This window comes from Zootoca vivipara, chromosome 7 (genome assembly GCF_963506605.1).
Source record: "Zootoca vivipara chromosome 7, rZooViv1.1, whole genome shotgun sequence".
NCBI classification, from domain to species: Eukaryota; Metazoa; Chordata; class Lepidosauria; order Squamata; family Lacertidae; genus Zootoca; species Zootoca vivipara.
In genome coordinates this window covers 73474356-73486811 of record NC_083282.1, presented here as the reverse complement: position 1 = coordinate 73486811, position 12456 = coordinate 73474356, and the positions used below count along the sequence as shown (strand labels likewise).

The 12456-nt window shown below is 43.7% G+C and overlaps 1 protein-coding gene across 3 annotated transcripts in view; it reads right to left on the bottom strand.

Moving 5' to 3' along the window:
* The window catches only part of PLCG1 (phospholipase C gamma 1), a 91987-nt gene that overhangs the window by 37210 nt on the left and 42321 nt on the right, over positions 1-12456 (bottom strand). For all 3 annotated transcript variants that reach the window (XM_035122995.2, XM_035122998.2, XM_035122996.2), the window contains exon 5: positions 303-387. In XM_035122995.2, coding sequence (XP_034978886.1) covers positions 303-387 — 85 coding nt within the window. The remainder of the gene's footprint in view (positions 1-302; positions 388-12456) is intronic.

The window sequence follows — 12456 nt, the reverse complement described above, 5'->3', positions numbered from 1 at the left end:
GTTCAATCTCTGGCCATAGCTGCCAAGTTCTCCCTTTTTTTAAAGGGAAATTCCCTTCTGCTGAATAGGCTTCCTCGCGAGAAAAGGGAAAACTTGGCAGCTATGTCTCTGGCATCTCCAATTAAAAGGATCAGGTGAGCAGAAGAAACATTTCTCTCTCTGAAACCCCACAGAGCTGGTGCTAGGCCAGAGTAGACAATGCTGTGCTATGGCCCTTCCCCAATTGATGCTCCGGTGCAGCTGATAGCAATGACTGCGAAGAGAATGCATGTTTAAAGGGGCAAAGAATATCAAGTACTTACTGTTAGCCTCTCGCGCAGAAACTTCATGTTAGGGACACGGTAGTTCACTTGAGACAACATGCTTTTCAGATCCTTCGCAGAAATCCTAATTGGTAAAGAATAAGAAAATAAATTATTGGGCATGTTCACATGGAGCATTTATACCTCTCACTAACCCCTAAGTTCCAGAGACTACCTAAAATACATTTAAAATACAATTTAAAAGCCAAGAGCCATTAAGGAGGGGCAAAAGCACATATAGGTCCCTCCACTGCAGTTCCTGAGATGTTCTAACTGCCACCCTGGTGGGTCACAGCTGGCCTCACAGGAAATGACCCTGGCCCAGAAATGGCTGCCAAAGCAGCCAGGTGTTCATCCCTCGGAGGGCACGGCTTCCTCACTCAAAGGGCTGCTGATGCCTCTCACAACTTCCGGCTCCGGTGGCTGGCCCCAGAGTCACTGGGGGAGCAAATGTGTTTATAACCCCAGTCCTCGGATGTTGCAGCTGCCACAGACAACCTGGTTGCTGTCAGGTTCCTAAAATCTGAGCTGTCGCTTTAAATCCAGAATAACAGGCTAATACAATAAAACCGAAGGCAACTCAATGAAAGGAGGGTGATAGGCCAAAACCACCTACAGTCCCCTGCAGAAGTGATGGTTACCTCTAAATATCTCCAAAATTATACACCTCAGAAAGCCTATTAAAGCTGCCACTTCTGCAGGATACTACTTGGGAAGGAACAAGGCCATAATTCCTCTGGGCCTTTCCCAAACGGCAGATTGAAATGATTTCAAAAGAGCTTTAAAAAAAAAAACCAACCCCCACAGCTTGAGAAAAACAGGTCTGTTTGCTTTCCCAGCCATCACTTGGACAGTTTTCAGAAATGGTTTGGGAAATGGTTTCTCTTCAATCTGCATCAGGAAGAAGAGGAGAAAATAAAGGAAAAGGAGGCAGAGCACTGAGATGTAAAATGTGAGGAACTTTTTCCAGAGGAATGGGGAAAGTTATTTTTTGGGGGGGGGAATCTATTTGTTTGCTGTTGGAGAAAAGTCATTGTGGGCTTCAGGGGTCTGTTTAAGAAAACGGGTTTCCAAATTGTGTTTCAGGTTCACTGGAAGCCTAGCAGGGGTTCCCAGATGAGAAAATAAGGCTGCCTAATATCCTCAAGGACTGCTCTGCCACATGGGGCCACAGGGGAACACATTCTAGGTTGTGCCAACTATTCATACAGGGCAGCAGGAAGTCCATGCCCTGCAAGCACAAAAATATGATATTGCACTGGGGTTTTGTGGCAGATGTGCAGTGGTTCTGCCACCAATAACATTAACAGAGTTCTGAAAAAGTCCAACATTTGAAAACGAAAGGACAAGGAAAAAGAAAGAAAAAGAAATAACACCAACAAGAAAAAAGAAAGGAAAAAAAGAGCAAATTTCCATCAATATTCACAAATTATAAATTGCAAAATTATAGAGTACAAAATATAATACAAAATTAAAAACAGGGGGGGAGGAATTGACTCCCTATTGTTTGTACATCGCTTTCCTCTTTTAATTTCATCTGATCTTGCTTTATCTTATCTTACTTTTCCTGACATAATTATCTACTGTATATTCCTGCGTATAAGACTACTTTTTAACCCAGGAAAATCTTCTCCAAAGTCAGGGGTTGTCTTATACGCTGGGTCGTATTTCTTATATGGCGAGTATATCCCAAACTCTATATTTTAACTGGAAAAATTAGGGGTCGTCTTATACGCCCAGTCGTCTTATATGCCGGAATATACGGTAACATAATTGTCTTTATCTAACATAATTATCAACTTAATTTTTAAAAAAAGATTCCCTGTGTGTATTTCAATTCAAGCAAATCACCAAATCTGTATTAATATTTTCTTTAATTAAATAATCATCAACATACTTCCAATCTGCCTTGTATTTTTGCTTAGATAAATTCCTAATAGCTGCCGTCATTTTGGCTAAATTCATACTAATTTTTCCTGCCATTCGAAGATTGTCGGTATTTTTTCTCCCAATTTTTTGTGATGAGAAGCTGAGCTGCTGCACAGGCATATAATAATATATTTTTCCTATCTTCTTGAATATTTTAGGCACCATACTTAATAAGAATATTTCTGGCTTCTTTTCAAATGTGATTTTTAACATCCTTTTTAATTTTTCATATACTGTACTTTATTCCAAAATTCATATATTTTAACACATTGCCACCAGCCATGGAAATAATTGCCTATTTTATCTTGACATTTCCAACATTTTTTCGAATTGGTTTTATATATTTTGGCAATTTCTTCTGGTGTTCTGCATAACAGAACATTTCATCCACGCCCCCAGCAGCCCCCCTAAATCTTCTGGTTTGAGGTTTTCCCTCTGGAGCAGATTTGGGGGTGATGGAGGGGAAGTCCCCTTGCACAAGTGTAATTCATTGAATTCATTGAATACCATCCATAATCACACAGAAGTTCACCCCTCCTAACACTTTTCACGCCTTATTGGAGTTTACATACACAATAACATTAGAAGAGCTTGCTAAATGAAGAGAAAAGCCCATCTAGTTCATTTAAGCATGAACTTAAATAAAATAAAATAAAAGCAGCAAAGCTGCTTTTAAACTGATTGGGGGCGGTAGGGGGGGGGGAGAGTAGACAGCAGCTGAGGAAGATTTGGTGTGGCATATAACTTTCCCCCACAGATGAAGATGAAAAACGTTACGATCGTTTAAATGTCAGAAGGGTAAAGCTAGATCTTTTTGTCCTAACAAGCCAGATCTTTATTTTTCCTCCTGCACATATCAATGTCAAGTGACTGACAGGTGTGGGATATACCACCGCAGCAGCATCAAATTCTCTGCACATCAGCTGATTCAAATTCTGCTTTCTGCAAGCTTTGCACATGCAAGCAATTTCCCTACAGGAACTCACTGGTACATGTGGACCAAGCAGGACTGAACTCCCGACACACCAGCTAATATGTGGGAAATTCAATCCTGCCTTCTGCACCTGTGCGTCTGCCTACCCCACACTTGGCGCGACACATGACATCCAGTGCAGGGCAGGTGCATGTGGGTTTGGGTTTGGAGGAAATGGCCAGGGGAGCCCAGTTAGGCCCACGGGCCAAAGGTTGTGACTTCAGGGACTACCTTCTTCCCAGCAATCTACATTTTGCTTCCAGGACCTCATGACTACATTTCTCCATGTCACTGGTGCCAAGTTCTGCCCCAGAACTATATACTGGGCTATACAATGGGCAATATTCACAACTTTTGCACAAAGCAAGCAATTCACCCTGGTGGTCTGCACCCCCAGTTAGCTACAGTCATACCTCGGTTTAAGTACGCCTCGGTTTGAGTATTTTCAGTTTAAGTACTCCGCGGACCTGTCTGGAACAGATTAATCCACTTTCCATTACTTGGATGCATTCTTCCCACTGTGGATCAAATCTATGCCTCCAGGTGCTATAAGAAAGCTGCAGATATTGTGCAGGACAGTGAGCACCCCAGAAATGATCTCTTTCAGCTTCTGCCTTCTGGAAGAAGGTACAGGGTCATAAAGACCAGGACTAGCCGTCTGAGAAAATAGCTTCTATCCAAGAGCGATTTCGATTTTGAATGCAGTGAAAGGCAGTCTGTGAGGGAGGGTCTGTATTCAGTCATGGGGCATCAGAGTTTTAGGGGGTAAATCAGGAGGGGTATTAGTGTTTTTTTAGGGGGTAATTATGCTGATGGTTGTTTAAGTTTGATGTAGATGTTCAATTTTGTTGTTCTGCATGGGACAATGACAATAAAGATTATCATATCGTATCATATCGTACCCACTCCCATAAGCATACATATGATGATCATTAAAGTGCAATTAGTTGCCACAAATTCAGAATAGGTTATGAACTCTGGATGACACTCCATCCTTTTACTGAAGGCCTCTCCACATATTATGTTAAAGCTATTTTAAAGCCTCCCATTTTCGATAAACTATATTGCTCGTGGGTCATTGCTCAGCAATGCCAGGATCATCTGGATGCGACTGGGTATCTGAACCCGTGCCAATATGCTATCCAGTAAGGTTTCAAAATAGGAACAGTGATTAGTCAACCATTTTTGTCTGCTAGTTGCAGGGAATTCTCCCTTGCTGGCCTGATTAGATCATTCAGCAGCATTTCATTATAAACTGCTGATGACTCTAACGCAAGACCCAGTAGAGCAGTGTTTCCCAACCAGTGTGCCTCCAGATGTTTTGGGACTACAACTCCCATCATCCCTAGCTAGCAAGACCAGTGGTCAGGAATGATGGGAGTTGTGGTCCCAAAACATCTGGAGGCACACTGGTTGGAAAACACTGCAGTAGAGTAACACTGCTATTATCTCGAGAGAGGCTCTGCTCCTACCTGGCAAGGAGACTCCAAAGTGTGGTGCCAGGGAACAGCATTTCTTCACTGAGTGCCATGCATACTGGACTGTTAACTTAAATGAATTTCAATAACATGGAATAATGGACTGGTCCAATTACCAAAATAGGAAAGTAGAAAGCTGCCTTATAATAAGTCAGGTCATGAGTCCATCTAGGTCAGTAATGTCTACATTGACCATCACTAGCTCTCCAGGGTTTCAGACAAGGGTCTCTCTTAGCCCTACCAATTGAGTTACAGCCTTTTTCCAATAGAATAGTTATCTGTCAAGGGACGCAGGTGGCACTGTGGATTAAACCACAGAGCCTAGGCCAGGCATCCCCAAAATGCGGCCCTCCAGATGTTTTGGCCTACAATTCCCATGATCCCTAGCTAACAGGACCAGTGGTCAGGGATGATGGGAATTGTAGTCCAAAACATCTGGAGGGCCGAAGTTTGGGGATGCCTGGCCTAGGGCTTGCTGATCAGAAGGTCAGCGGTTCGATTCCCCGCGCTGGGGTGAGCTCCTATTGCTCAGTACCTGCTCCTGCCAACCTAGCAGTTCGAAAGCACGCTAGTGCAAGGAAGGCGGGAAGGTAAACGGTGTTTCCGTGTGCTGCTCTGCTTCGCCAGAAGCGGCTTAGTCATGCTGGCCACATGACCTGGAAGCTGTACGCAGTAAAACGAAGATGAGCGCTGCAATCCCAAAGTCATCCACGACTGGACCTAATAGTCAGGGGTCCCTTTACCTTTAAGTTATCTGTCATTAAATGCGTTTGTCCTTCTTAGATTGTGCAAGTTCAGTTTAGGAGCACTACTGCCAGTCATTCTATGTAATCAACATATTTTACCTTTTCTGCAGTGTGTAATCAAATCAAAGGGGCCTTCTCAACATTCCGATCTCGACCATTTGCTAATTAACGAGGTTTACGTTTGTCCAGGGATTCTCTCTGTTCGACAGAGCAAATTGATGTTGAGAGGAAAAACCTATTCAGTATAGTTTGTCAGCCAAAGGATGACTGATGAAATCCAAGCAAATCAGTTTCAGATGAGGATTTGCTGGCAAAGAAATCATGTGCTCCTGGCAACCCAGACACTATGGTCCCCTCTCCCCAGGAAGAGAGACTGCAGAACTCCCTTCACAGCAGCACAGGAAAGCACTGGACTTAATCCAGTTAAAAAATCCTTCCCAGCTGAACTCCTGAGAGATGCATGTTGCAGACAAGACAACCTTGCAGTTGGAGGATTATAGCTCCAGTCATTAGGTCAGGAAATGGAACCCAGTAACTACCCATTTATTACTTCCAGATCTCAGTGGGTGAGAAAACAGTGTCTGCATTCCAAGAGGAGGAAGGGGAACTGAGAAACTGAACAAAGGACCAATGGCTACTAATCAGTTTTCCACACTGTAATCATGAGTTCATCTCCCCACCTCACCTCTCTCTCTCTCTCTCTCTCTCTCTCTCTCTCTCTCTCTCTCTCTCACACACACACACACACACACACACACACCAGTATGCAAGGATTTCTGTAACTATAACAGCTGCAAATTCAATGACTTTGTGCAACTCTCATATTCAGATTATAGTACAAAACACTCCATGTTGCTGCACATGTGCAGTGGGAAAGGTTATATGAACATTCCAGCTCAGAACCCATCCAGGCTGTTTTACTGAAGGCATATTCTGTAGAGCGAGGTGAGGGGCAGATGGGGCTTGTAAACCTTAGCTGCCTTGTGGGGTATCTACACAAATCTGGAGTGGAGTTCTTAAGATGGCACCTTGCGCACCTCCTTCCAGCAGCTCCTGCACCCAAGCTGGTGCCAAACACATTGCTTTGCTTTCATTTGGCCCAACTGTGAGGCCGAGAGGGGAGTTTTGTCATCTGGGCACCCCAGGAACTCCATACACACTGCCTAGGCTTGCGCCCTGAGATCATCACTTCAGGGCTGCTAACATAACAGTTTGACTTTACCCCCAGAGTCACACTCCATTGTCGCTCAAGAAAGATGGGCACCAGCAATAATTCTCTGCAGCATATTCTTGAATCATTAGTGCTGGATTTATTCTGCTTTAGTTTGTTCTGCAATGCTTCCCCAGTGCTACCACATTACTGCTTTGCAGAATGGCTACAAAAGAGGGACAAAAATAAAGCAGAACATTTGTGATATACAAAGTTATGGGATTTCAGCAGGAGATTGGATTGGAAATGGTGTGGTGTGGTCACTCCAAAACTTCTGCAGGTGCAAATAGTATTGAAAGTGGCATCATGTGTGACTGCCCCAACAGTATCATGAGCGCAAATCATCATGATTGTGCAATGAAAGGGGCCCTGAGAGCTTGCCAGACAAGCAATCCCACCTACTATTTGCACATAGAATAAAACTTAAAAACAAACACTCCCAAACCTCACAAAACAGGTTAGTTTCACTTGCCACCACTGAAATTTTCAAGGCAACTAGGGATATCTCTCTCTCTTACAAAACCCAAAATATCTGTTTATCAGCAGAGTGTGCACAGCAAAGCAGCCGATGTGGATAGGCTTAACCCAGCTAATTCCAGGAACAGTATTACTGAATGGCTTTATTCTGAAAGTAACCAAAAACACATGGCGCAAACAAGAAAAGGTAATTTACAATCTGTCTAAGAAGCAGGCTTTCCTCTGCCCCCCCCCCAAAGATGGTAAAAAGGGCATGTCTCTTACTTGCATAATTGCAGGAGTCTAGAAATTAAATGTACAGATTCCAAAACCATATCAAAGCCATTGAACACCCACCACTAGTCTCCATTATACTCTATAGCACATGTTCTCTAAGAACAAAGAGCAAAAAAGAAAGAAGTTCAAAGCAAGCTGGAACTGGGAAAATGTCCTTGAATTTCCTGAGTCCCACCTTTAAATAGGGAAAGCCTTGCTATTTGGAAGGTGTTCATCCACTTTTGGAATATGAACAAATGGATAGTTTACACAGACCCACTTAAGTGCCTTAAAGTGAGGTGTATATCAGGATATAAACCAAGGAGCTTCACTAGACAGAGAGTACCAGGTGATACCACCGAGGACCATCTATGGCAGGCATAGGCAAACTCCAGCCCTCCAGATGTTTGGGACTACAATTCCCATCATCTCTAGCTAACAGGACCAGTGGTCAGGGATGATGGGAATTGTAGCCCCAAACATCTGGAGGTCCGGAGTTTGCCTATGCCTGATCTATGCCAAACTTGGCAATTTGAGCCTCTCAACAAGGGTTAGCACCTAATGCAGAGCCTCCTTTGGTGATCTTTGCAAGTAGGAAGAATTTATGCAGTAAAAAGCATTTCCTGAAGTATGTGAGGTCTAATTCCAGCTTCTGGCCAGGTGTGCATGCAACCCATGCCTCTTTCGTCCCAACACATGAGTCTACTGTGTGGATCGGGTGCGTGTGGGAGGAAATCATATCAATAGCTCAGTTGCCAAGGAGGACCACTACCTCGAGCACGCCAGATTTCCCTAGCTGTCCTTAGCCTGAAGAACAGCTTGCAAACTCTGATTGTTCTTTCTTTATTAAAAATATATTTGCAGCACACCTAACTGCAAATGTGTTGGCTCCAGCGTTTGCTCAAAGAATCTAAGTACACAAGCAGGTTTCAAATAGCAGGCCGACAAGCAAGCAAAAACATGTGAGCAATCCACTGCCAGTATGTGTGAGTGGTGCCTTCTATGCAACCAGTTTAGCGTCAACATAGAGGACATTTCAGCACTTGCTAAAACCTCATTTTATTTTCTCAAGCTTTTTTTTGCTGGCCATTAGTACCTGTTGGTTGTCTTTATTTGTTTTATGTCTACTTTGGTCTACTGGCTGCTTTTGCATTATAATTTTAACGTAGGTATCTTTTTTTACTGAACGCTGCCAAGCAGCGGCGTAGCTGGGCGCCCGGGGCAAGTGGCGCCCAGCGCACCCCCCACTGGCGCCCCAGCCCTCCCTCTGCTGCCAATAACAGCAGCAGTAGCACAATGCATTGCACTTAAGCAAAAAAGCAGAGTTTCAGTTCTTTCCTGAGGTGCACCCTTAATTATTACTGCCCTGGGGGCCCCCAACTTCAATCTCATATTGCTTGCCAGCATGGCAAGCTTTATTTGTTATTCAGGTTGTAAAGATTCCCTTGATGAAGAGCTGGTCAAATGTACACACACACACAAGCCAGTCAAATACCCACAAAGAAGATAACTGCTATTCAGATTTTGAGAGACCTTGCTTTTACCATCTAGGTCTCTTGTACAAAAGAGCAGCTTATTTATTCCTCTGACAACAACGGCTCTTGCTCAAAGCACACCAGCCAGTTGCGTCTTTGTTTCTTCGCCCTCTCAGACAAGGGGCTGTGGAAACAGGGAAGCTCAGAAGACACATACAAACAAAGGTTCATTTAGAACACCAGGCTGGCTTGTTATATCCACTGAGAGCACTTAGCATTTTTTCTGCTTTGCACGCTGAACCATCCCCTCATGTCCACGGAGCAGAGTATTCAGAAAACAGGTGGCAATAATCTCCTGAAGACACGACACAAACTTGTCAATATGCAAATCATGCAAAAATGTACCCCGCCCTCGCTGACAGATGTTGCTCATTATTTGCCTCCATGGTGCGTTGGGAGCTGTGGGGCTGCCTCTGTCCCAGCTCCTGGTTAAATAACGACCAAGCCAAGGCCTCCTGCCAGAACAGGAAATAGGAAGACCGACTGCACAAGGGAGAAGGGACACAAGCAAGCAGCAGAGGCGCCGGGCAGCCTTTGGCACTGGAGACACAAGGGAAATGCAACTTGTATTTATTTGCTGGGGAAAGAGATGCAAAGGGTTTCAAGTTGTGGTATCAAGCAAGTACAGTGGTACCTCCGGTTGCGAATGGGATCCGTTCCAGAGGTCCGGCGGCATCCCGAGGAATTCGCAACTGGAGGACCGCTTCTGCGCATGCGCGCAGCAAGGTTTAGCATTTCTGTAGAAATTTGAGTTCTTGGTGAAGTCCAGAAATAAACAGTAAATTGCAAGAACTTGGGCCAGGAGGAAGATGAATTTCAAGTAAGTCTTCAAAAGGTTTTACTTATGTAATGATACTTATGTTCTTGAAGCTACGAACATGAGTTTGACCAAACTGCGGGAGGCAGTGCAAGACAGGAGTGCCTGGCATGCTATGGTCCATGGGGTCACGAAGAGTCGGACACGACTAAACAACTAAACAAAACAACAAATGATAGGATGAATTCAAATAGTGATCAATTCCAGTATGATAGTGAGGCAAATAAAAATTAATTCCAGTGAAAAAATCCCAGGACAAGGCCCTGTTTCGCTAATTCTTCAACAGCAATGTTTTAATGGTCAGAGTGTATCAAGTACGCTTGCCTTGCTAGCTCAGACCATTAAAACATTGCTGATGATGAATTAGCAAAACGGGGCCTTGTCCTGGGATTTTTTCCACTGGAATTAATTTTTATTTGCCTCACTATCATACTGGAATTGATTCCTATTTGAATTCATCCTATCATTACATAAACAAAACCTTGAAATTCATCTTCCTCCTGGCCTGAGTTCTTGCAATTTACTGTTTATTTCAAGGTTTAGCACTTCTGCATGGGGCGAAACCCGGAAAAATACTTCCGGATTTGCCGCGTTCGCATCCCGAAGTTTACGTATCAAGAGGGATACGTAAGCAGAGGTACGACTGTACTACATTTGGCAGGGCTCCGGTGCCTTTAGTGGTTGGGCAGAGTAACTTTCGTGAGGTGTCTCCCAGCACATCATTGCAGTAGTGGGAGATGGTGAACTCTCTAGCATTCCTCCTTCATGGCAGTGGCTTTCAAACTTATCTCAAGGAAGACTCTCCACACTGATTTACTCGCCATCTGCACTGCAAAGGATTCTGGAGGGCAATCTAGGGTGTAGACACTGCTGGACCTAACTGTTCCCCTGTGAGAGTGCACCTTAGAACACATCCAACCATCCCCATTGCGGCTGCAGAACAAGATCAATACTGATGGGAAATGGCTACATTTCAGGAATGGAAGGGCTGAAAGCTGTAATGTAAGCGTGAGCAGAGATATTACCAGCAACGTGGAACCCTTTCCCTGTTTGCAAAGGAGACATGCCACGTCCTAACACAGTGAATTAATTGTGCACTATTCCCTTAGTCTAAGGAAACCCTACTCCCTTAAGAAATCTTTAAATATTAAACAACTCAGAAATGTTTTTAAATAAACATAGGTGCTCAGTCTGTCTCGCAGGAAGACTTTTTAAAAAATGAAACGGGCAAAACAGATGATCTTGCAGACTACCAAATCTATCAGATGCTCAGTCACCATGGCAACAATGGCATTTTTCCTGGTGGCACATACCCTTGTAAGGTGGAACCTTCGGAAAGTTTTCTTGCAGCATTTATATTTTGCAGGCAGGTGGTTTTTGCTGCCGGCACCATTTCTAGTTCAAGAGATCAGGTATCAAGGTGATGGGAAAGACCTTCACCTGAGACAATAGAGAGCCAGCGCCAGTCCAAAGAGACAATAATGGGTTAGATGATCTAACCGTCTGACCTAGGGCAAAGCAGCTTCCCACGTTCCTATTGGCAGGGCCTGTGCTCTGACTCCTATTTTTGCACTCAGTGGTAATGGTTAAAACATTTCATCTCTCGAGGGAAAAAGTTCTTTTTAAAAAAATCAATACTGAAAGGTTAATGTACTACTCTCTTAACATCATTAAAGGAAATCTGTGTTGAGTGGCGGAGCGGGGGGACCTAGAGGCAATAGAAGAGGACATTTAAGATAGAAGGGCAGATGGCAAGGCACATTGGCACTGACACCATTTTGCTCTCTTCTAAACTTGACAGAAAATGCACATCACAGTTTTTCTTCTCCCTGGATTCAATATAAGCAAACATGCCAAAGATATCCTATGTATTCACAGATCCTATAATAAGTGGTTAATAAAGAGCAGCTTGCAAAGTAGAATCATTCTATGGGCTTTTAAATGTGTTTGTGGGAGGGGGAGTTACTGGTTTGTTTTTTAATGTTTACATTGTGAACCGCCCAATGATCTTTGGATGAAAGGCAGTATACAAATTTGAAGAAGAAGAAGAAGAAGAAGAAGAAGAAGAAGAAGAAGAAGAAGAAGAAGAAGAAGAAGAAGAAGAAGAAGAAGAAGAAGAAGATAGTTGTCTTGGAAATGCAAACTTATCATGCTGGCACTACTGCAACCAGATTTCAAATCCATCAAACCAAGTGTTCTTCCCATTCAATGACCTCAGGGTGCTTGGAAAGCGGTAGAAAAAAACCCAGCCTTTAAGTTACTTCAATGATTTCTCATTTTGTGGCTGACACTCAGGATGGCCTTTGGTTGGCAAGGAAATCTACATCAATGTCTCATCTCCAGGCAGAGACTTGCACATTCATTTGATCCCTTCCTGGCTTCAACTCTTTTTCTCCCACCTCCCCAGACCTATATGATCCTGCTCGACTTATCATCAGCTTCCCAGCTCTCTTTTGTTTCCTTTCTCTGTGCCAGCTGTCTCCAACCAGGTGTTGTTGGACTACAACTCCATCATCCCTGACCATCAGCAATACTGGCCGGGACAGATGAAAGTTGTAGACCAAAACATCTGGAGGACGCCAGGTTGGCGAAGGGTGCTCTGTGCTATGTCTGCCAATAGTACCTCCCCTTTACAGCTCCACAGAGGCTTCTTGATCACAACCATGGATTCAGATGGTTTACATATCCAAGAAAAAGTTGCACAATTAATTGGGACATATTTTTAAATAATTAA